This window comes from Panicum virgatum, chromosome 1N, assembly GCF_016808335.1.
Source record: "Panicum virgatum strain AP13 chromosome 1N, P.virgatum_v5, whole genome shotgun sequence".
In the NCBI taxonomy this organism is placed as follows: domain Eukaryota; kingdom Viridiplantae; phylum Streptophyta; class Magnoliopsida; order Poales; family Poaceae; genus Panicum; species Panicum virgatum.
In genome coordinates this window covers 10,629,894-10,655,240 of record NC_053145.1, presented here as the reverse complement: position 1 = coordinate 10,655,240, position 25,347 = coordinate 10,629,894, and the positions used below count along the sequence as shown (strand labels likewise).

The window sequence follows — 25,347 nt, the reverse complement described above, 5'->3', positions numbered from 1 at the left end:
CAACAAGTCAATAAAGAATCGGACGTCAACAAGGATACAACGGACGCATACGTTGCAGAAATCAGGAAGCTCGAAAACAAGTTCTCTGGATTGGAAATCCACCACGTCGATCGCAACAACAATGTGGGAGCTAATGTCCTCTCCAAACTTGGGTCCACTCAAGCAGCTGTTCCACCAGGAGTTTTTCTCCATGAACTTCACCACCCATCAGTCAAGGAACAAAGCCAACAAGCCACTGACATGGAGACCCCGGCCACAGTCAGAGAAGTGCTGATGATTGATGAAGATTGGCGAACTCAGTTTATTGATTTCATCAAGGAATTCAAGCTTCCACCACATGTTGATCCTAAAAGCGCTGAAGCTGCCCGCATCACCAGGCGCAGCAAGGGTTTCGTCCTCGTTGGCGACAACCTATACAAGCGCTCTGCTTCAGGCATCCTCGTGAAGTGTGTTACCCTTGAAGAAGGTAAAGGCATCCTCCGAGAAATACATGAACGAGTTTGTGGCAACCACGCTGCATCAAGGACACTAGTCGGCAAGGCGTATAGGTCTGGATTCTTCCGGCCAACAGCTGTCTCGGACGCAAAAGACCTGGTCAGACGGTATCCTGGCTGCCAATTCTTTGGCAAAACGACTCACGTCCCAGCACACAACTTGATAACAATCCCTCCATCATGGTCGTTCGCCTGTTGGAGTTTGGACATGATCGGACCATTAACCGTCGCTCCAGGAGGATTCAATCATGTGCTGGTAGCAGTCGGCAAGTTCACCAAGTGGATCGAGTACAAGCCCATCATCAAGATCTCATCAGATAGAGCAGTGGACTTCATCTCTGACATTATCCATCGGTTTGGTTTTCCTCACACCATTATTACAGATCTTGGCTCCAACTTCACGTCACAATCTTTTTGGGATTTTTGTGAAAACTCCTGCATTGAGGTCAAATATACTTCAGTAGCTCATCCTCGGGCAAATGGACAAGTTGAGCGCATCAATGGTTTAGTACTCGATGGCTTGAAGAAAAGACTCTATGATGCAAACACCAAGAAAGGTGGCAAATGGATTCAAGAACTACCTCATGTAGTATGGGGGCTGCGAACCCAGCCTAGCAAAGCAACTGGACAATCTCCTTTCTTCCTCACTTATGGGTCGGAGGCTATACTATCCGCGGATATCATGTGGAAATCCCCAAGAGTAGAAGCTTATCATGAAGGAGAAGCAGATGAAGCTCGACAACTTGAGTTAGTTTCAGTTGAAGAAGTCAGAATCAATGCTTTAACACAATCGGCTAGATATCTTCAAGGAGTCAGACGTTATCATGATCGCAATGTCCAGCAAAGATCTTTCAATATTGGAGATCTAGTCTTACGAAGAATCCAGGATGAGACAGGATTGCACAAGCTAAATTCCAGATGGGAAGGACCATTTATCGTAACCAAGGTTACAAGACAAGGATCATACAGAATCACTGATGCAGATGGCAATGAGGTACCGAATTCCTGGAATATTGAGCACTTGCGCAAGTTCTACCCTTGATCCACGTAATATGGTGATGTCAGTTGATTTCTTTCATAAAGCAAGGGTCTTTACTGGCATATCGACTACATTAAAGGCAATTTCTCTAGCTGACAGCATCACCAGTTCAGGATAAGCTTACACAAGTTTTCCATCAGAACAACTACACAAGCCACATCCTTTCCTTTAATACAAGGGTACAACTCTTTTCGCCTAGCTCGAGAGGGCGAATGGATACCTTTACTAGTTGTCCATCTTGGGTAACTCGACGGAGTTCATCCTAACAAGTCAACTATGAGGAACTCCAGCATTACTATAAATGCAAAACTACTCGCTTGCTCGAGTACGTTGTGGATACTACTACATTTTGTCCATCTTGGGCAACCCGACGGGGTTCGCCCTAATAGGTCAATCTTAGTAGTTACTCCAGTCTATAAGTTAGACACCTTACTCGCCTCGCTTGAGTAAGTTTCGGATATCTTTCTGGCATTTACGTCTTGGATAGCCTGACAGGGTTCATACCTAACAGTTCTGTCTTAAGGATTACTCCAGTCCTTGGTTAAAGGACACCTTACTCGCTCTGCTCGAGTAATTTTTGGATAACCCTTCGATATTTACATCTTGGGCAACCCGATGGGGTTCGTACCTAATAGTTCTGTCTTATGGATTACTCTAGTCCTTGGTTAGGACATACTACTCACTTGCTCGAGTAAGTTTACGGATATCTTTACAAGTTTTTTCTATTTGGATAGTCCGACGGGATTCATCCTAACTAATTAACTTTAAGGATTACTCCATGTGGGTGTTCTACTCGACTTATCGACTAGTTCATACTTATCCTACGGTATCCGATTATGCTTATGAAGACACACCAACAGGATACAAGCTATGAACAACGATAAGAGCTCACTGAAGATTATAAGAGTTGTTACAAGCAGTCTACTCTGCCATGTTCTTCAGAATTTCCTCCGCAATCACTTCTGATTCCTTACAATATTTTCGAAATTTCTCATCAGAGCAACTGGGAGCTATTCCTTTAGCTATCGGAGCTAAATTAAACTGAGGCAAGTATGACTTGACAACTCCTATCATGTGGGTTAGATAATTCTTGGAAGTAGCCGTCATAACATCAAAAAATTTCTGGGGAGCTTCTTCCAAACGCTCCACCAAGGACTTGCTACTTGACGACTCTTCTTCAGTATCAACCACATCCTCAAGAGCTTGAGCTGCTGCTATTAGTCGAGTATGGTCTTCCGGAGAATCTGATGGGAAGATATCTCATATATTGATATGACAAAGCAAAATCAGGACAAAAGGTCAAGTGCTTACAGGCTTGGGCAGTCTGCAATTGCTTCTGAAGTCTGGAATTTTCTTCTTGAAGCTTTGATCTTTCTTCCTCAAGGTTCTTAATCTGGCGCATCATGTCACAAATCTCCAGATGATGCTGCTGACTTGCTTCATAAAGTTTGTTCCGAGCAGCAAGCGCTTCATGCAGTCGTTTGGCAATCATGGCCTTTTGCTCCTCTAAGATCTTCCGATTGTCTACAGTCTTATATAAAGCATGAGACTTCAAGAAAGATCGATTGGCTACATCTTGAGACATGCAAGGCGAATCTGGTCAGACATCAACAACTACTCGAGAAAGACAAGTAGTGGCAGAAGACTCACCTTGGTAAATTTAAAGCTCCACTACATACAATCTGCAAGTTTCTTCATGTTGTCTAGAGACAACAGTGGATCATCAAACAGTTCCTTTCCCAACTCTTCCTGGGCGGACTGAGGCATAGACTGGAATGGTACCAGTCGAACGAAAAGGACCTTTTGGCCCTTCGCTCCACTACTCCTAGATCCACTAGCTTTGGAAGCTCCTACAGCAGCCGCAGGAGTATCAGATGTTTCAGGGCTTGGTTCGCTTGGTTTCTCAGCTGTGTCTGTACTCAGGAAACTGGCAGCCGGGGTCTCGATCAACAAAATTACAGGAGAATCGAGGGCTGATCGACTAGTTTCTTCCGAACCACTCGACACCCAGTTGCGGAAGTCTTGGACTTGATCTTTTTCATGCGCCGAAAGATGTTGGACCCTAGCCAAGCAAGATTCTGAATAAGAAAGCTGTGGCAAACGGGATACAATTAACAAAATATTATATACTTATTCGCTGGCATCGATACAAGGAACTTTCCACCTTCTGTTTCTTGTTGTTGTCAGAATCAGCAATTGCAGAAGTCGGAGGCATACAATACCAGGATTTATATTTCTTCTGTAGAAAGAAGCCAATACTTAGTCAGATGATCAAAAAATGGTTAACTATAAGTACTCGACATGGTATCCAAAGCACATACCCAGGCATTCTCGGGAGGATTTTGTGCCGAGAAGAGTGTTGGAAGCGTCAAACACTTGTCGAAGTTATCGAGTACTTTGCAGCATCTCTTTACTACTTCAGACTGAGCCATTGGTTCTGAGGACATCCTAGTGGGATCCTGTGTACCTTCATATCTAAAGGCAGGATACTTTCGCAGTTGGAGAGGCTGCGTACAACGACTGATAAATGAGAAGACCACATGATGTCCAGTGACTCCTTTTTTCTTAATAATGGTAACCGCATGAAGAATGGCTTCAACTTGCTTGCCACCAGGTCCTCTACTCGACCAGCTCTCCTGGACTTGGGGGGCACCAGCAGTCCTTTCTGGAAGTGGGGATTCAAAGTTCCCAACATGGAACCAGAATTTCTTCCATTCGGCTCCTTCACCCGCCGGATCATAAGCCAAGTACTCGCCTCGGTTCTCAGGGCGGAGTACCAATTCACATCCCCCGACAACGGCGGGATTGGTGGCATTAGGGATTGGAACAAGGAAGAAGAAATGTTGGAAAAGGTGGAAATGGGGGAGAATTCTAAAGAATGCCTCACAGAAATGAGTGAAAATTGAAAGATGCAAGATGGATTGGGGAGTGAGATGGTGTAATTGAATTCCCTAGAACTGAAGCAGTCTATAGAAAAATTCTGACACGGGAAGAGTGAGACCACGTTCTACAAAATCGCGAAACATAACGGTCTCAAAAGTACCTTTCATAGGGTAATCTTCTTCTCCACCAGTGCGCCATTGGCTCACGCCCTGCTCTTGGAGGAGACCCATTGTAACACCCTAGTTTAATTTCCAGCATTTTATAATAAATTTAATTGGTTTATTTAATTTTCTAAGGATTTATTGTGTTAGTCTGGCATTTAATCTAATTTTGTTCCATAAGTGATTAAAATCTATCATAGGTTTAAACCTTCGTTGTTGCATTAATGCTGGAACATTTATTTTGCTTGTGTGCATAAGGTTGTTGAATTCAATTTGTTTGAATTCAACTTAGTTTGAGTTAGTAGTGTAGGAAATAGAAAAGGTTTAGAAGAGAACTCAAACCCAAACCCAAAGCAACCCAGCCCAAAACCCCTAAACCCATCTAAACTCAAGCAGCGCCCCGTGGCCCAGCAGCCCATCCCTCGCGCGCAGCCCAGCCTCGGCCCACTCCCTCACTCCGGGCCCAACCGGTTTCCTTTCTTTCCCACCACACTGGCCCACCTCTCGCCCGCTTAGTCCGCTCGCCAGCGCGGCCCAGCGCGTCGCGGCCCGCTCACTTGCTCGCGTTGCCGCTCAGCCCGCCCCGCCCCCTCACTGGCAGCTTGACCCCAACGGTCAGTTTCTTCCCCTCCGCGACGCGCCCGCGGAACGGCCAAGCCGTAGAGTCCGCCGTGATCCCCGTGGCCTTCCATCCCTGCTCCCTCGCCGAGATGTCCGGCGCTCCTCCTTTTAAACCATCCCGCGGCCCCCCTGCACCCCATCCACCCACGCGCCGCCATTCCTAACCATAGCACGCCGCCACCACCCGCTCCGCCGTGCTAAATCCCCTGCGCCGCCTAGTGCTGACCGCCCCACCTCGCCACGGCCCCTAATAACCCCCGCAGGAGTTTCGCCTGAGCACCCGGAACCCCTCCGAGCGTTTTTCCCTGACCCCGGACCACGCTATCGCCGGAATTAATCTGGACTTCAACTCTGGTGAGTCTCTGCGCCGCCGTCTCTTTTCCTCACCGCCACTGGTGCTCCGGCCGCCCTGAGCCCCGTAACTTCTTCGCAGGAGTACTACGAGTCGAGCCGCGGGGTCCTGACGCCCGGAGCTCCACTGCAACGACCACCCCCCCCCCCCGAGCGCCGCCCGTGACTCGCCGCTGGTCCGCAACGCCGACGCCCTTCACGGCCTCCCTGCTCGAGCCCGAGCCCCGGTGAGCTTCAGTACCCTTCTCCCATACCTTTGCGCTCGTTTTGGTAGCCGTAGCCCCCTGCAGTCACTGGACCGCCTGCTCCGGCGCGGCCTCGCCGTCCAGAGCCGCCATGGCCGCCGAACTCCGTGATCCGGACCTCCCCAAACCCAACCAGCACCACAGGTGGACTACACGTGCCACAATCATCCTCCGTGGCGAAACCCTAGCCCCAGCAGAGCCCTGCAGCCCCCAGAACACTTTCTCCTGTCGTGCACCGCCGCGGGAACGCGCCGCCAGCGAGCTGCGCCGCCGCCCGCGCCCCCAACTGTCCTCAGCCATCGGATCCGAAAGCGATGGCCGCGATCAGATCGTTCCCCGTTTAGATCTGAGCCGCCAGATCTGAATCCAACGGATCAGATCTGAAGATACCCCTTCGCCCTGCACGTTTTGCATAAGAGCCCCTGTTCTTTCCTGTTATCAACCCGCGGTCCAGCCTTAGTAAAAAATAATTACAGTTAGGTCCCGGTTTTTACCCAAACCCCCCTGACCTTCCTAGTATTAGTACCCGCCGTCCAGAGCCGTCGGTTTTGCATGTTAGCCCTTAGATTTAATGGTTAATTATGTTTAGGCCCTCGGTTTTTTTAAAAAAAACCCTGGAACCTTAGTTTTCTTGCAGCTTAGTCCCTGAACCTTGTTTTTGGCCTAGAAAATGCGTTTTAGCTCCGATTTAGGCGTTCTTTATATCCACGCGATCGTTGTAACGCATAGAATAGTTTTAGACTAGTTTAGTGTACTGTTTTTATGTATTGATGTACTGTTTCTTAGTTTTTGTTAGTGTTTTCTTGTATGCTTATTGTTGTGCATTGTTTTGGCCATGTATTCGTGAGTAGACGTTGAGCTACCGGAGGAGCCCCAGTACCAATACCCGGAGCAGCCGTCTTCTGACCAGTTTGAGCAGTACGAGGAAGGCAAGTATAACATGAACACGTGGCCCTCTGTGCTCCGTGCTTGGGTGGCTCACGTCCCGTTAAAATACGTTTTGTTAGAAACATGGTTTAGGGGGCCAGCACGGTGCTTAATGCTTGGTTGGCCACTCTCCATAAGGACCGGTTCATAGAGCGACAACCTGGGACAACAGCGCTACCACAAGACTGGAATGGGACGGTCTTGGCTTACTAATTAGGTCATTTTGGTTCGGGAGTAACTTACCTGCGGGGCAAGAGGGGAGTCAAGCTTCAATGGTCCCTACGCTACGAGGCTGGTCTGTGTTGTCTTGTACCCCCTCGAGGTAGGCCCCATCGTTGCATTGACTGAATCCTTAGCGGTTACACCTTACCAACGTGTCCTTTGTAACGGCCTCGTAGTGAGTTTGCTAGTCATCTCACCTAAGGAAGTGTGATGAACAACTGGCGTAGCTCACGACTTGTGGGTAAAGATGTGCAACCTCTGCAGAGTGTAAAACTGGTATACTAGCCGTGCTCATGGTCATGAGTGGCCCAGATCATCCTTTTGATTAGTGGGGTTATCTTCCTTTGACGAGGCAGGTTTCCCCGGGTGGCTTGGTTTGGTTTGGTACTCAGTGGTTTCTGAATTAATTCTGATTAATTACTATGTAACTGGGTTAATGGTAATTCATCAACTTGTAGTAAATAGCTTTAATAAAATTTTGCCAAGATTAAAAGCTAATGCAGTTGAGTCAGCCAACCTTAGAGCCTCATAGTTTGTGTTATACTTGTTGAGTACAAGTTGTGTACTCACTCTTGCCTCTTCTCTACTTTTTCCTCTTGGATACGCTACTGCTGCTCAGTTCCTGCTGACGCGAGGGAGTTCGCTCAGCGCTACCAGGACTACAAGGATTTCTAGGCATTCGTCTCCCAGTCGACGTCCCTGAGGCGCCCTACTCAGCTTCGGAGAGTTTTTATCGTATTTGTACTTCGCTTCCGCTGTATCAGACATTTTTGTCATTAATGTAATAAATAACATTCATATTTCGATTTATTATGTCTTATTCGTGATATGTGCTATGATATACAGTTCATTCTGTTGTATATACGTGTGACTTGATCCTGGCACGTATATGATTGCTCGGTTTATGTCCTTTTATAAACCGGGTGTTACACCCATATACTCCAACTCCTGGACCAGTGATTCAGACATATTGCTTTTACGCCAACCTGTAGACATATTGGCGACAGTTCCCTCCTCAACTTTGGATTTGTTCTTCTTGGGAGCCATCTCAAAGTCACGAGTTTTGGCTCGGGGGCTATGAGAGGGGCTTTTGGATTTTAACTGAGAAGAGACAAATGTGAAATCTGAGTTTGACGGCGGCCAGGAGTTCAAGGGGTAAAACCCTTGGAAGTTTTCAACCGGCTTTATACGGTCTTCAGGGGCAATTTTGTGAATATTTGGGATGCCAACGGATTCTTTCCTTCTCAGAGAAGTTTTCAGTTTTTGCCACGAGTTTATATTGATTCTTAAATCTAAATGGAGGGATTTAAATTCAAGACTCGAGGGCTGCGGGATATGTGCATCAGAGATTTATTTTTCATATTTTTTTGAAAATAAAGAAGGAAAAAAGACTGAAGTGATCCTCAGCCAGATTCTGCAATTCAACCTAAGGCTCGGGGGCTACTCCATATGGAGTGCGAGTACTTCACGCACCATATATGATCAAGATTTCGGGGCTTGAGCACCTCACAGCCTCGGACCAACCACGAGTACTTGGAGGACTACTCGGCGCATCAGAAGGAAGACCCAGAAGCAACCAGAAGGATGTTCTGACTACTTGAAGTACTCGAAGACACCGTCCAAGTACTCAACGCCTATAGGACTCGGCTATGAAGAGCTCGGGGGCATGTCAGACCCGGGACAGCAGGACTGCTCACAGGGATAGAATGTTCTAGAGTAAAGGATAGCTCATGGATGTACCTTACCTCTTTTGTAACTACCCGAATAGGCGTAGTACTAGCTGTTGTACAAGGAAACTACCCAATCGTGTTGTAGAAGGACTCCAACTGTACTCGGCTAGGACTTTCCATGTAACCCTGTCCCCCCGGATATATAAGGGCGGGCAGGGACCCCCTCGAAACACATCTACACCTAAGGCAATACAAACCACCACACAGGACGTAGGGTATTACACAACTCGCGGCCCGAACCTGTCTAAATCTTTGTGTTCCTTGCACCATCAAGTTCCAGAGCCGTCGATCCCTACCTACAAACCCTACTGCTAAGGGTATCCCTGAGCAGGCTTGGTGGTAAACACCGACATGACCTTCACCTTGGGCAACCCGACGGGGTTATTACCTAACAGACTTGCCCTAAGAGCCACTCCAGTTCTTGGTTAAAAGGACACCTTACTCGCCCTGCTCGAGTAAGTTTTGGACATCCCTTCAACATTTACGTCTTGGGCAACCCGACGGGGTTCGTACCTAACAGTTCTGTCTTACGGATTACTCCAGTCCTTGGTTAAAAGGACACCTTACTCGCCTTGCTCGAGTAAGTTTTGGATATCCCTTCGACATTTACATCTTGGGCAACCCGACGGGGTTCGTACCTAACAGCTCTGTCTTACGGATTACTCCAGTCCTTGGTTAAAGGACACCCTACTCGCTGGCTCGAGTAGGTCTTGGATACTCTTTCGGCACCTTCGTCTTGGACAACCCGACGGGGTTAGTACCTAACAGACTTGCCCTAGAGTTACTCCAGTCCTCAAGTAGGACACCTTACTCGCCCTGCTCGAGTAAGTTTAGGATGTTTCTAGAATATTCACGTCTTGGTTAACTCGACGGAGTTCAATCCTAACAGTCCAATTCTAGAAATCAATCCAGTCCATTAATGGGACATACTACTCGATACGATCGTATAGTTTGGATATTCTCGCAAACAGTTGCATACTATCTGGGTAACCAAACAAGGTCTATCCTAACTGGTCAACTATGTAAACCCTTAAAGGAGTACAGATGAGTTCCTGATACTCTAAAATAAGTTGACATAAGTTTCCCGCTTGCTTAGTTTACTATGGGAACCTTCGATACAGAATCTTTTTGCCTCGGGTACTTGACGGGTACTACCCGCTTGCTTGAGGAACAAAAGGAACTCCTGTCTTCCCTCAGTACTCTAAGTAGTTGTCGAGAGCTGTCTGTCTTCTTATCTATCCAGAAACTTCTTAAAACTCCTAAATACTCAATAAGAGTTTTCCCCCATTTGGACAACAAAGTCCGCATTAGCTGCGTGCTAATTGAAAATTTTCCACCAAAAAAGGAAATCTACTCTAAGCTACGGCTTCTTTCACCTTCTAAGTGCTATTCCCACTTGGTTAATCCCGAGGGATTCAATCCTAATCGGTTAGCACCACAGATTCAGTCCAGAATCATAAAAACTCGACCCTAATCGAGAACGCCTTGCCTATTAAGGCACCCACGGATACAATTCATCGTATCTACTATTATGACTGAGTGGGCCCGATGCTACCTACACTCAGAATCCTCGAGTACAACTACTCGACACATCAAAGGATTCCATAATACAAATACTAAACGAGTACTTAACATTACACAAATATCCAACATTTGTTCAAAGTACTTCTGGCCCACACACCATTTCAATTACAAGAAAAGATCAAGGAGACTCAGCCTTGCTCAAGGACTCTACTATCTGATCACCCACCCTGGAAGTTTCCGCCAAATACTGATGGAACTGATCCTCCGTACAGTCAGCTTTGGCTCCTTGTCCAAGGGCGTCCAGACGAGTGGTTGGCCAATAAAACTTCACCAGCCCAAGCACGTGAACTACGTACTGACGGGTAATGTGGGAGACAAACCTCTTGAAGGCTCCAGGCACCCTGCGAAGCCTCAGAGCCAGCGTTAGCGGCTCACCTAAATCTTTTGGTGGGATATCTATGGCCTCCGTCACCTCCAGGGCGGCATCTCTGACTTCTTTCAGCTCCATGAGCTCCTGCTGCATCGAGTCTCGAGATTCTGATAAAGTCTTGAGCTGTTGCAGCATGGATGCTGCATCTCGGTCAGAGTCCTCTTTGATCTTCTTAAGCTTCTCTATCTCATCTGTGTTTCGGTACATAAGAATCTTTAAATCCAGTACCAAGCTTTCCTGAATCTCTAAAGATTTGGCACAAGCTGTGTACTTGATTAAAAAGAAAATCTTATAAACACCAAGCGGATCTACTAGTCGAGTGCATATCAAATGCTAAAGACTAACCTTTCTTAGATTGGGAAAGCTTCTTCAGCTTTTTCTCAAGAGCAGTCTTCTCAGACGAGAGCGTTTTAACCCTCTTCTTGAGAGCATTTAGCTCTGTCTCATCTTGGGACTGGCCACCCTTCTGTCCCAATGCTTCCTGTAAGAACAAAAAGATCAGTATACCACTCGATCTACTACAAAAAAGAACTCAAGGTATTCAACTACTTAATTCCAGCAGCTTGAAAGCATGCTCCACTTTCTCTTGCGGCAAGCCACTTCCCGATGTGACTTGGGAAGTACTCGCCACAACAACAGCCTTCTTGGGCACATCTTCAATTCTTCCTGCAACATTCCCTGTGGTTGGGGAATCCAAAAGAAGAACAAGCTACTTAATCACATTAAGGGCAAATAAAAGGATACCTTTCCTACAAGGCACTACAAGCTTACCTGCAGGGGTCTCCGCAGGCAGTTTATCATCACCTCCCTCAGGAAGCTTCTCGCCTTCTCCTCCTTCTGGAAGCTTGCTGCTTCCACCATCCTCCGGGATCTCCTCATTGGCCCTCTCAGAATTGGGCAAAGGAGAATCCCGAAGCATGGAACTGACCATAGCCTCTGCATCCTGAGCACTCATATCTGGAGTACTCGGGAGCTTCTCCACCCCGGATTGGGAAGCTAAATTGCCTTCAGCCTCCACGCTCTCATCCAGGATTGCATCCCTGCAAAGACAAAGTAGTTAAAAAACTACTAGACACAAAAACATATCCTATACATACAAGTTCTTAGGAACTTATGTAGGAGCTCTTATAAAAGCGAGCCCCTTGGTGCCAAATCTGCGGGTAGGCTTGGCAACAATGGCCCGCTTACCCACATCGCCGGTAATATTTACATCGGAACTACTCACTGAATGAGTAGCCCCGATCCCACTCGACGGGTCCACTGTGGTGGAGGGGACTGTCTGTTCCACCGCAGCATCATCCCCAGATACTGAGGTCCGTGGCATCTTAGCCGCCGGACTTGGAAAAACAAAAACACAAATCAAAACTTGCAAATCGACAACTAGAAAGTACTTGATTGCAAAAACAACTACCTACTTACCTGTCGCTAGTAGTGTGGGAGGAGCTGCTATGCTTCCTCGCCACTGACCGAGTACTCCTTAGGCGCTCAGTCTGGGTATCAGCACTTGGAGTGGGGCTGTGCTCCCCATCACTCCTTTCTCCAAATGCTGCCTCATCTGCACAATCAAGTCTGGACATCAATACTGTTTATATGAGACCTCATATGAGCATACTAAGATTTGATTAACAGATTGAGGAAATTAGAAAAACAAAAGGGCGAATAAATGCCTGGTAGCGAAGGACTACTCTTAAATCGATCCACGTCCTCCTACAAAAAGCAAATCCTATCAGATTTAAACTATAGTAAAGTACTCGATTTCTACGTATCGACTACTCTTATCAAGTACCTGCTTCGGCGGATTCGCAGCAGAAAATATACCAGGAACAACTAGGATTTTCTTTACATTCTACAGAAGTCATTGTACTCGATTAAAAACTACATCATCCGAGATCTCTTCCTTCGAGTATCTTGATGGATCAGTAGTTCCCTGATACTGGAATCCAAGCGATTCCCGAGCCTGCAATGGCTGGATCCTTCTCTTCATCTAGTCAAATACGACCACCTCTCTAGTTAACAAGTTTTGTCTCAAGATGGCAATCCGCTCGAGTAGTTCAGAGATCTGACTCTCGTCGACTGGTTTTTTATTCCACTCGAGCCATTAGATTGGAGGGCCGGGAGTAATGGATGGAAAACTTCTCGACTGGTTCTCAACATAGAACCACTTGGGTTTCCATTCGATTACTTTATTACTAAGGTTATAAGGAATATACACTCTATCCTTTCTTTGCCTAAGTTGGAGACCCGCGCCGCCTACTACATCTAAGACGAATCTGTCGGGCTGCGGTTTCAAATGAAAAAGAAAGCGAAAAAGTTCGAAATGGGGCTCGATGCCCAGAAAAGTTTCGCATAAATGCACGAAGATGGAAATATGAACAAAGGAATTTGGGGTCAGATGATGCAACTGGATCCTGTAGTAACGCAGGAGCCCAGAAAAGAAAGAAGTACAAGGAAACCCCAATCCTCGTTCCAAGTATGAGGTGAAAGCAACAACTTCCCCCGTATTTTCATACGGATGATCCGAATCCAAGGCAGGATGCCATTGGATAACAGATCTGGGAACTAAAAGACCTTGCGACACTAGAGATTCCATGTCAGATTGGGAACACTTACTTGTGTTCCACTCCTCATCGCGGGTTGGCTCCACACACGCACCCTTCCCCTTGGTCGCTTTCTTGGGTGCCATCCAGAAATCCACAGAGCGCTTCACTCGCATATACTGGCGAAAACCCTAGGAGGAGGACGGGGAACGACAAGGAGCAAGAACTTTGGATTTGGGAGCTTGAGAGCGAAAGATAGATCTAAAGCAGTAAAACAAGTGGTGGCCAGTGGGGTAACACCTAAGTCACCATTTCATTTTATAATGACGGTGGCAGCATGGTAAAACTCCTAACAGGCCAACAGTCCATTGTAATTTGTGGAAAAAATGGGATTTTAAAGAGACATTCCTTTTTCTGAGATTATATTCTAGAAAAAGAAAACACTCACATTCCTAGTCAACTACTCGACTCTCCTTTCCTTAAACTGGGATTACATTTCAGAACAAGGAAAAATACTCGACACAGTACAACTACTCGATATTACAACTCGAGTACTTTTTTCTACTTAATTTTACAAATGACTCGGACCTGTATGCTGGACGCCTGGATCTCCTAGAGCTTCTAGTCGACGCCTGCTGCAGCTAGATCGGCCCGAAATCGTGACAAAGTACAAACTTGTTATTCCCATTCAGGGAATAATGATATTTGTATTTAGGGAGATAAGCTACAAGAGGTTTGGAGGCAGATTACAGTAATCATTTCGCAAGTCCTCTTGTAGCATCTTGCAATGAAATTTCTCCTTATCCCCGAACACTTTGTAACAAGATTAAGTCTCCCTACCAGAGATGCAGTACTTGGGGGCTCACACCCTGGGAATCCCTAGGATGTGACACAACAAGACTACACTCATCCCCTGAAACCCTGCCTCATTGGAATATGCAAGGACATGATTTCCAAAATGGATCCAATGAGAGCAGTGGAGATGCAGGTGGAGGCAGCGGAGACTTCTCTTGTCACTCGCAAGTTCTCTTCTAGCATCTTTTGCTGGGAAGAACTACACAAATCTCAGGAGGGCGAGAGCAAGAACACCAAGGAAAAGCCATGGCCGCTAAACCTTGGTGCTTTTGCTAAGGGCCTTTCCCCTGCCTTTTATAGCCACAAGGGGGCTTACTGAGGAGAACCCGTGAATCAACAGTGCACGTTTCACGGCCACATTCATGGTAGCATTCACGAACGCAGTCAAAGATGCAATAATGCAGATTATCCAAACAGTAATGTCCCACGTGAGCACTGAATAAAGAGTCATACATCCCGGGTTTTATTCCTGAAATTATTTCGGGTGCAATCAGTATGGCAGCTCTAATTGTATCATTTTTTTGGGATTTTACCTGAAAAAGAGGTCTTTTCGGATTCTGGATCTGATGAATCTACAAATAATTTGAAGGATAAAATTTGATGCCACGACTTAAATCCATAATTCCAAATCTACGCTCGGGGGCTACCCTCAGCCTGATTCTGCGATTCAACCTAAGGCTCGGGGGTTACTCCATATGGAGCGCGAGTACTCCGCGCACCATATATGATCAAGATTTTGGGGCTTGAACACCTCACAGCCTCGAAGCAAACGGAAGTAATTGAAGGACTACTCGACGTATCTGAAGGAAGGACCAGAAGCAACCAGAAGGATGTTTTGACTACTTGAAGGACTCGAAGACGCCCAGCCAAGTACTCGACACTTGCAGGACTCGGCTACGAAGAGCTCGGGGGCTTGTCAGACCCGGGATGGCGGGACTGCTTATAGACATAGAATGTTCTAGAGTAAGGGATAGCTCATGGATGTACCTTACTTCTTTTGTAACTACTCGAATAGGCGTAGAACTAGCTGCAGAATAAAGGAAACTACTCGATCATGTTGTAGTAGGACTCCAACTGTACTCAGCTAGGACTTTCCATGTAATCATGTCCCCCTGGATATATAAGGGCGGGCAGGGATCCCCTCCAAACAATCATCAACACCTAAGGCAATACAAACCACACAGGATGTAGGGTATTACGCAAACTCGCGGCCCGAACCTGTCTAAATCTTTGTGTTCCTTGTACCATCGAGTTCTAGAGTAGTCGATCCCTACCTACAAACCCTACTGCTAAAGATATCCCTGATTAGGCTTGGCGGTAAACACCGACACGCTCTCCTAGAAATGACCACTTCAACCAGCTCCTGGAGAAACCATGCACCAACCATGGCTATCTGGTGAACCACAAGTTCAAAGACTGTGATATGATGAAGCGCCTCCTCCGCAGGACAGCCAAGCCAGATGGCGACAGCCGCGACAAGCAACCCGACGCCGACCAGGACAAGGAGAAGCCCACCGAAGGTATGGCTGGGCATATTACCCGAAACCCGAACCTAAAAAACCTGAGCCCGAACCCGAAAAATCCGAGCCCAAAAAATCGGAGCCCAAAAAATCCGATCCCTACTTTGGGTTTCAGGCCACGGTACCCGAAATTATTATGGGTAAATCGGGTAGCAGGCCACGGTACCCGAACTACCCAAATAACCCGAATATCAACCCAGCCCATGTACTTCCAGTCAGCCCAGCCCATGTATTTCCAGTCAGCCCAGCCCACCAATGCACCGAGCCTCTTTACCGTCCAGCACCCCAGTCCCTAAATCCGAGCAACCCTAGTCTCCCCCAAGCCCCCCCACGCATGCAGGAACCTCCAGAGGGCTTGACAGCGCATCTCGTCTGCCAACCCCACGCAAGAACCTCCCGACCCGACGGATGCTGCCAGCCTACCACCGGCCACCACGGCACCACCCACCGGCAGCGCGAATGCGAGTCTGCGACAGCCTCCTCGACCGGCGGCGCCGCGGACGAGAGGGGCGTCGGCAACGGAGGCGGGCGTCCTTCGCTGGTCGACGACGTCGGGAACGGGCGGGGGCCGCAGGGATGAAGCAGCCGAAGGGGCTCCGCTCGTCGGCCTCCGTGATCGGGTGCGCCATCTCGCCGTCGCCACCGCCGCTAGCTAGCTTGGCTCCCTCGCCTCCCATGCCCTGCTACTCGCTCGTTGCTTTGGATCTGCTGGCAATTTGAAATTGGGCAGTTCGGGTTTACCCGAACCCGAACCCGAATTTTCGGGTACCCGAAATGTCGGGTTTTCATTATTTTGGGTAAATTTCAGGTAACAATTCTCAAAACTCGAAATTTCAAAAACCCGAAAAGCCCAACCCGAAATTTTCGGGTTACCCGAATGCCCACCCATAACGGAAGGAGCATTCCCGGACGTGAACCGGTGCTTGGTCATCATCGGCAGCCTGGAGGACGAATGCTCTCGGCGATAGCAGATGGTGCGGCTCCGCGAGGTATGTGCTGCCTCGAGTTCTATTCCCAGAAAGTTGAAGTGGGCATCCACGTCCATCATTTTCAATCAGGATGACCATCCGGCCAGCATCCCTCGACCTGGGAGCTACCCTCTCGTCGTCGACCCCATCGTCAGCAACATGTGCCTGTCCAAGGTGCTGATGGACGGGGGTAGCAGCCTCAACATCCTCTACATTGACACCTTGGAAGCCATGGGGATCCCACGAGCCTGCTTGCGCGCCTCTCTCTTCCCCTTCTACAGCATCTTGTAGGGCATGAAGGCGTACCTGGTTGGCAACATCGATTTGCCGGTCATGTTCGGCAACAGAGCCAACTTCCGCACCGAGACCCTCACATTCGAGGTGGTGGACTGGAAGGGGGCGTACCACGCCATCCTCGGGCGCCCCGCCTACGCTAAGTTCATGGCGGTGCCCAACTACACCTACCTCAAGCTCAAGCTGCTGGGCCCGAACGGCGTTGTCACCGTGAGCGGCTCCTTCGAGCAAGCCTACGTCAGCAGCCGCGAGTACTTCGACCTCGATAAAACTGCGGTGAACTCGGCTGAGCTCGGCCAGCTTCGCGCCACCACTCCTGAGTGCCGTCCTGACCCTGGCAAGCCCAGCCAGGCACCGACCTTCGTCGCAACTGATGAGACCAAGTTGGTCATGGTCGACGACGCCGATCCAACCAAGACGGTGCGGGTCGGCTCCCAGCTGACGGCCAAATAGGAACACGCGCTCGTCGACTTCCTCCGCGCCAACAAGGACACTTTTGCCTGGAAGCCGTCCAACATGCCAGGCATCCCAACGGAGGTCGCCGAGCACGAGCTCCGCATTTTGCCAGGATCCAAGCCCGTCCAGCACACCTGCGCCGCTTCGACGACAAGAGGCGTATAGCCATAGGAGAAGAAATTGCTAAGCTGTTAGATCTCTAACCCAGTCCTTGTAAAAAAGAAAATTGGTCAGTGGAGGATGTGTGTCGATTACACCAGCCTGAACAAGGCTTGCCCCAAAGACTCTTTTCCCTTGCCTAGAATAGATCAGATAATCGACTCCACCTCTGGATGCGAGATCTTATCCTTTCTAGATGCTTGCTCGGGCTACCACCAGATAGCGATGAAGGAATCTGACCAGCTCGCGATATCCTTCATCACATCGTTCGGCTCATACTGCTACGTGTCGATGCCGTTCGGACTTTGGAATGCAGGAGCAACATTCCAGCGATGCATGCAAGCATGCTTCTCCGACCAGATTAACCCGCCGATCGACCCCGACCGACCGGATCCGCCTCGGGCGACGGTCGCGGTCTACGTTGACGACATCGTCGTCAAGACGCCGCGTGTGGATGACCTAGTCGCCACCCTGAGCGCCACGTTTGCAAATCTCAAGAGGTTCAACATCAAATTGAACCCTGAGAAATGCACGTTCGGTGTGCCTAAGGGCAAACTTCTCAGGTACATAGTGTCCGAGCGTGGCATCGAAGCCAACCACGACAAGATCGCGGCCATCACCAACATGGGACCCATTCGCAGCGTCAAGGGCATCCAGAGGTTAACCGGGTGCCTAACGGCGCTCAGTCGGTTCATTGTCCGACTGGGAGAGCGAGGCCTGCCAATGTCAGCGCGAGAGATGCCGCCGACCGCAAACAGGACAAAAGCAAAGGAACAGAGCATGCAGAAAAAACAGAGCACGCTCCCTCCGACCCATCCCCCGACCAGATAATCGGGGACCCACTCTGCCTAGCAACAGGCCAATCCGACCCAAGCCAGGTAGACAACTCAGATTGGAGAGCCGACCTGCTGGCTTATCTCCTACACGAAGTCCTCCCTGAAGAACATAATGCAGCTCGCCGGGTAGCCCGACGAGCCAAGACATTCGCCGTGATCGACGGCGAGCTCTACAAGCACAGCCCATCTGAAACTGGCATTCTCATGAAGTGCATACCCATTGCCCAGGGCAAGGAACTCTTTCTTGAGATACACGCCAGGATCTGTTGGCACCACGCTGCACCACGCTCCCTGGTCGGAAAAGCTTTCCGACAAGGATTCTAGTGGCCAACAGTACTGCGCAACGCGGAAGAAATCATCCACGCATGCAAAGGCTGCCCGTTCTACGCAAAACAAACCCACTTGCCAGCCCAAGCCCTTCAGACCATTCCCATAACATGGCCATTTGCCGTGTGGGGTTTGGACATGGTTGGGCCACTCAAGAAGGCACCTGGGGGGTTCACCCACCTACTTGTCGCAATTGACAAGTTCACCAAATGGATAGAGGCAAAGCCAATCACCACAATCAACTCCAAGGAGAACGTCAAGTTCTTCCTGGACATCGTCTACAGGTTCGGCGTGCCTAATTCCATCATCACCGACAATGGAATCAACTTCACAGGCCACTACTTCCAAGAGTTCGCGGAAGGATACGGGATCCGGATCGACTGGGCATCGGTCGAACACCCACGCACAAACGGCCAATTTGAGAGAGCCAACGGCCTAATCCTCCAAGGGCTCAAACCACGAATTTTTGACATTCAAAAAGTTCGCGGGTCATTGGGTGGAAGAGCTGCCGGCAGTGCTCTGGAGCTTGCGAACTACTCCTAACCGGTCAACGGGGCTAACACATTTCTTCCTAACGTACAGTTCAGAGGCCGTGCTACGTTCCAACCTGGACCACGATGCCCCGAGAGTCAAAGCATTTGACCCAAAAACGGCGGCAGAAGCCCAGAGGGATGCCATGGAAGTTTTAGAGGAAGCAAGGCTGGCAACGTTACACCGATCGGCCTGTTACCAACAAACTTTACGCAGGTACCACAACAGACGCATACGGGAGGGGACGCTGCAGGTTTGAGATCTGGTTTTGCGACGAGTCATGTCGACAAAGGACAAGGACAAGCTCTCGCCGCCATGGGAAGGACCCTGCAGCATCGCAGAGGTCATACACCCAGGCACCTACAAGCTAAAAGACTCTGACGGTAATATTCTGACCAACTATTGGAACATAGAATAGTTACGGTGTTTCTTCCCGTAAGAAGCACTAGCGGCTCAGTCCAAGTGCCTCGACCCGGCCACTTCCAGCGCGGAGCACTCGGGGGCCCGACTCCTATCGAATTTTTTCTCCTGGCACAACACAGTGCACTCACCCGATGTCCCGACCCGGCTACTCCCGGCCCGGAATCACTCGGGGGCTGGACACCTGCCTTTTCACCTACTAACAGCACACAACCTCTCTAGTTTCTAGCACCCCGAACCAACCACATTTGGCTCGGAGCGCTCGGGGGCTAGACCATGGTCTTCGACCATCCCACCTTCTGTTGTTTTTTGCCTCTACAGCCCCTTGCCCTGAGCACTCTCAGGCCAAGGCGCTCGGGGGGCCTCACTAGGGCAAATTGTGCAGCACACGCACACCGGTCCCTCTTGTCACACAACGCACGACTCTTTCTATTAACTCGCACGTTTTGCATCCTACTCAAACATTTTTCCCGAACTATCTGATCTATTGGATCCGTGTAACGATCTACGGCGACTAGCGAATGATGCCTCTGGGCCAGCCCCCGGCTACATGTCGTAGCCTACGATCAGCACGCAGTTCCAACAGAAAGGAATGCAGAGGGCCAAAAATGCTCACGAGCAAGCGGAAAAGCGAACAATAGAACTCTTTTCAGAAAAGTAAAATTTACTTTGACCACGAAGTGCAAGATGTTCTTTCCCTCACCAGCAACCCCACGTAAAACGAAAACTAATATAAACTCGTTTATTTTTGCAACGGTGGATCCACACTCGAGGAAGGAGCGACAGATCCGCCAGTCGACGACGCGTCCGCCAGGGCCCCGGCGCTCCCACCGCTCACATCTAATTCCCGCTCCGCGCGCCGGACATTCCTCACCGCCGTGAAGGTCAGACCCCGCGCAACTTTGCTGGCGATGGGCTCTAGCTTCCTGGCCACCACAAGGACGTCGTCGTACGGCTTCCCAGCAGAGAGATCACCATCGAGGCCTGCCAGATCCAGATCCGGATGCCACAGCACCATGGCGCTTAACGCAGTCGAAGCCCCGTGGTAAGCCGCTATGGCCGTCAACGCAACCAGCTCCTTGGGGACCCTTCGAAGATCGACCTGCAGAGGGCTCGAAGGTGGGGAGCCGAGGACGCAAGAGCAAACCTCTTGGGCCGACTATCGCAGTTGATCAAACTCACGGCGTAAGGTCCGGTTTCGAGTAGTCATTTCTGAAAGAAACATCACAGCACTATGTGGTCATGTCGCAAATATAACCAAAGGAAAAGAATGCTAGGGAAATCACCATCCAACGCTTTCTCCGTTGTTTGGCGACCCGTCTCTTGGTTCGCCAGGTCGGCCTCCGCGCGGACACGACGGGCTTGCTCGTCCTCCAACCGGGCTTCTATGACCTGTACCGGGCTCGCGCATCACCTCGCGACCATACTCCTCCCACAAGAAGGACGATTTCCTTTTGGAGATCTTCTCTAGCACCTGGAAGACGAAAGGAAGTCACAAGAAAACACATACGGGTAGGAAAAAACAGACCCGACAAAAAAGTCTTACCCCAATGGCGGGGGGCAGGCCTGGGTGACAAGCTTTTCAGCCCATTCTACCTCTTCCAGCAGCAAGGCAATGCAGCCCTTGGCAGAGGCGAACGCCTCCTGAGCCTCGAAGCCCTGCCGACCCACGTGTCACCAAAGCTTGTCCTCCCGAGAATCGTTCAGCACAAACCGTGCGTCACCATCGTCATCACGCGACGGCCACTCCAACGGCCCCTGCGGTGGACAATAGGGAACCAGAGAGCCTTCCGCCGACGGTGGCTCCCCAAACACAGCTGTCCCCCCCCCCCCCCCCCCCCGCGGGCGGCGAGAGGGGAGAGCCCTCGGCAGGAACGCCCGCACGATCCGCGGAATATGGCACGAACGTCGTTGCCACGCTGGTCGGCGAAAAAATGGGGCCCGGCATCGCCACCGTCACCATCTGCGGCAAGGAAGCCCCTAGGGGCGCGCTCCCTGTTGGGTATTTTAACGATGCGAATTAGATCTGCAAGCGCACGGATACCGTCGTAGCTTTCACCCGTGAGTATTCAAGGGTATCGTATCCACAGGGAACGTGTGTGCACTAACTCCTAACTCAGTCGGTCCTAGGACACACCAAGATTAAGTAGCAAGGCTGGAGAGGATTCCTGCGGTAGCACTAAAGATGAGTTAAAGGTCGATCTCTCGGGTAAGACTCGCTTCGGGCACCGGCTTACCCCTGAAATGGTCAGGAGACTCCGGCCAACGGCTCTATGCTATATTCGAACGTGGAGGAGTACTAAGGACCAACAGGTCTGTCACCACCTGTGGCCTACCTCACAAACTGTGGGATATAAGGCAAACGAAGGTAACCCTTAGCATAGACACCACGCCTATGCTACTGATTACTACTGCAGTCTTACTATATCTGATATCCCGTAGCAAACTACAGCACTCCGTATAAATACGGAGCGACAAACCCGCAAGTAAGAGAACTGATCTCACCCATATGAAAGTACTATGCAATACAAGAATCATAAATACTAACTTACTCATACCAGAGGAAGCCAGCATCCGTAGAGGTACAAGTTGGAGAAGAGCGCCGACAGGCCGGCGCCCCTCTGAACTATTCCACACCCTCCTGCTACTCTAAGCACTAGCCTAGGCAGCGCCTCGCCTTTGCAATGGAGCACAAGTTCTACATGATGGTGGTGTGTCTTTCAAAGGGGGCTCTCCTCCTCCTTAAGTAGCCTCTCCAAAGGTGGATCCGTAGTTAGACTCGCGAGGTGGTACTATGCACCCCCGGGATAGATGTAGGGGAGCCGTGGGAGACTGCTTGAGAAAACAAGGCCCGAATGAGCCCAACAAGGGGTCGAGCGACCCAGGGGGTCGGCCGAGCCCAAATGACACTCCCCTGGGCCTGCCTTCCTCTGTACAGCTAATAGGTGGGCCCTGGTCTTGATCCATGGGTGCATCTTGCTTGGTACGCCCATTTCGACTAGTTTGTGGGCCCTTCTTCTAAGTGAAACATAGGTGCAAGATATTATGTGCATTTCTTCTGTGTTCACTTGTGTTTTCCTCGTTTTACAGATGTGGGTGCCTGCAAATGATAATTCACCAAAACTCATGGAATTCGGTTAGTCATAAGCCCTATAACTAAGTTTGGTGATTAACGAACATGAAAAGCTGCAGGAGTTGACGGCTTATTTTAGGACTTAACAGCCGTCAACAACACCCCCACACTTAGCCATTGCTCATCCTCGAGTGAAGGAGAAATGACTAAGTTGGATGCCACTCCTTGAATGTAACCTGCATACAAGTTATTCCAAGCTTCCTCTAGTCCTGTGAACTTTGAAGTGGCTACCATGCTTTCTTAGGTAATTGAAGAATGGAACGATGCAGACTTCAGGTTCCTAGCTCTTCCTGCTTAGAAACTTGGGTTTTATATTTTGAAATAAAAGAATAGTCTTGCTCCTCAAATTGTTCTCTCGAATCACTCGTTTTGTTTCAGATCCTCACCAAGGCAAAGTTGTTGCCTTCTTTTCTCCTATCATCTAATCAGGCTTATGTGGAGCTCAGGGTAGGTGTAAAGAGGCATGTTTGCTTTGCTTATATTGTTATGTAAAAAACAAGATCCAAGCAGAAATGAGTCATACAATCTGATCAAGAGGTGCAAGTGTGTGGAATATTTTTGGTGGATAGTGGATGAACTCCTTTGTATGATCCATCTCTCTTCTTTGTATTTTTTTCTTGGACATGGGCTATATTTTTTTTCTTCTCTTCTTTTTTTCGACATGTCTTGTGAACATGTGGCATACCTTCTTTGGGTATGCATCTTTTCTCTTTTCTTGTCACTCTTTTTTTTCATGCCTTTTAGGCATGCGGCATACCTTCATTGGGTATGCATCTTTTATTTCTTTTTTATAGCCCATATCCTTGATGGTAACCCTGGAGAGAGAGTCATGATAGTACTTGGAGTTTTATTTTGTGAGTGGATGGAAATGCTTGCTATCTGTGAGTGCACGTGTACGTGATCTTGATCATGAGTGTATGACAAGTCTCTAACAAGGGTCAAAGAATTTGACCAAACTCAAAGCAAAGTCAAACTGCATATGAAGGTTTGAGCATGAACATCTAACTTTGGCTTTGGTAGGATTTCATTAATTTGAGGAGACAAGTTATTGATGATTTTTTTTGAAAAGAAATCCCAAGTACTTTGCAAAGAAGAGCATGATTCCATTCATCCAATCATATAACATTAGTCAATTACTTAGATAGCATGGGGTCCCTATGAGGATATATGTTCACAAGAACTTGAAAGAATGCAAGGAATAAAGAGTATGCAAGTTTAATCATTGAAGCTCTTGGAGTGCACAAGGTGATTGGTAAGGTTCATTGAGTTTAATTTTAGTGATCAACATGCAATTTGTTTAAACTCAAGAGTGAGGGAGTTTGAGGGTAGTTTTGTACAAACCATCGTTTGAAGAGGAAGAAGAGGGAGCTGAGGGAAATCAGAGGTGGTTTGGTCGAACCAGAGGTTCGGCCATCCTCCACTGGATTTCCATCTGTCCTGATCTTCAGCATGTTGGACCGTCGATGATGTGCAACATGTTGGGGGAGAGATCACGAAAGAGTTTGCGATTGTTGATTTTGAGAGATCTTCCCCACACTTATTCTTGTACCTGTTTTTATTCAAAAGGAAAACAAAGGTGAAAACAACAAGGACTCTATCGGTTTTGAACACCGGGGAGTCTAAACTTTATTCAAATAAAAAGTGAGAAGTGCTTGAAGCACCAGTTTTTTTTGTTTTAGAATTCGGGCTATCTCCCGGCAGTGCTTTGTTTATGGTCGCAAGCTCTATCATGTGGGTTCATCCTGCAGCTACCATGGTGATGTAGTTCCCAGCTTCACCACCATTTATTGATTTATCATCGTTCAAGCTACAAGGTTAGTGCACAAATACAACTACGACCCTGCAAAGATATTATGATAAGCAAAACCAAATACAACCATCGTAAAGGGCGTTAACCCTGAGATGATCGTAAGACTCGCAGCGACTTGGCACAAAAGACCACGGAGATGTCAAGGAGGAGCATGATCTTTGTGATGAAATTTCATGCCCATGAAGAGAGTGGTCTGATCTCCGGAAAGAAAAACTCGAGAATATTCATGGCTGCATAAAGAAAGAGGATGTGTAACTCTGTGGGCCAAATGAACGATTCTGAGTTCGGTCATGAGGGAAATGAGTTTCTTTCAACTCATCCCCTCCTTAGGTAGGAAGCTTCGCATTTCATCAAAGATGTTCGTGGTGGCAAAGCAAACCATCCTATGCTTCCAATAGAAGTTCTTTTGATAGGAAGGGTGAACAAAACTTCTATTGGGCATCAATCAAAATCAAGGATTTAGAAATGATCTTTGCGTCACTTGATCTGATTGGCATCGATCGATAATCGAGGATATGAGTGTGAATTTATTTCACTCAATTCGATCGGTAAGGCGTGAGGGTGAATCTTGTAGCCGGATGAGGAACTAAGTCTAGAGATGATGGCTCTAAAGACTCACCCCACAGGGACGGAAGGTGTGTACAAGGATAACCTTCCAAGGGTAGCGGGGGTAGAGGTTGAGATAAGAAAATCAAAAAGATATGAGAGTAGAATGGGTAGCAGGGGCGAAGGTAGAGGTAAAGAAAAAGAAAACAGTTTTTTTTTTGAAAATATATGAGGACCAACTAGGTTCGAAGTCAGAATAGCAACTGTTCCCCGGCAATGGCGCCAGAAAGCTTGTTGGGTATTTTAACGATGCGAATTAGATCCGCAA

General features: G+C 48.6%; 1 protein-coding gene across 1 annotated transcript; it reads left to right on the top strand.

The window, feature by feature from the left end:
• Positions 1-16,801: 16,801 nt before the first annotated feature.
• LOC120653290 lies at positions 16,802-17,254 on the top strand. The gene has a single exon (XM_039931058.1). It carries the CDS (start codon positions 16,802-16,804, stop codon positions 17,252-17,254), a length of 453 nt encoding a protein of 150 aa, XP_039786992.1.
• Positions 17,255-25,347: the final 8,093 nt, after the last annotated feature.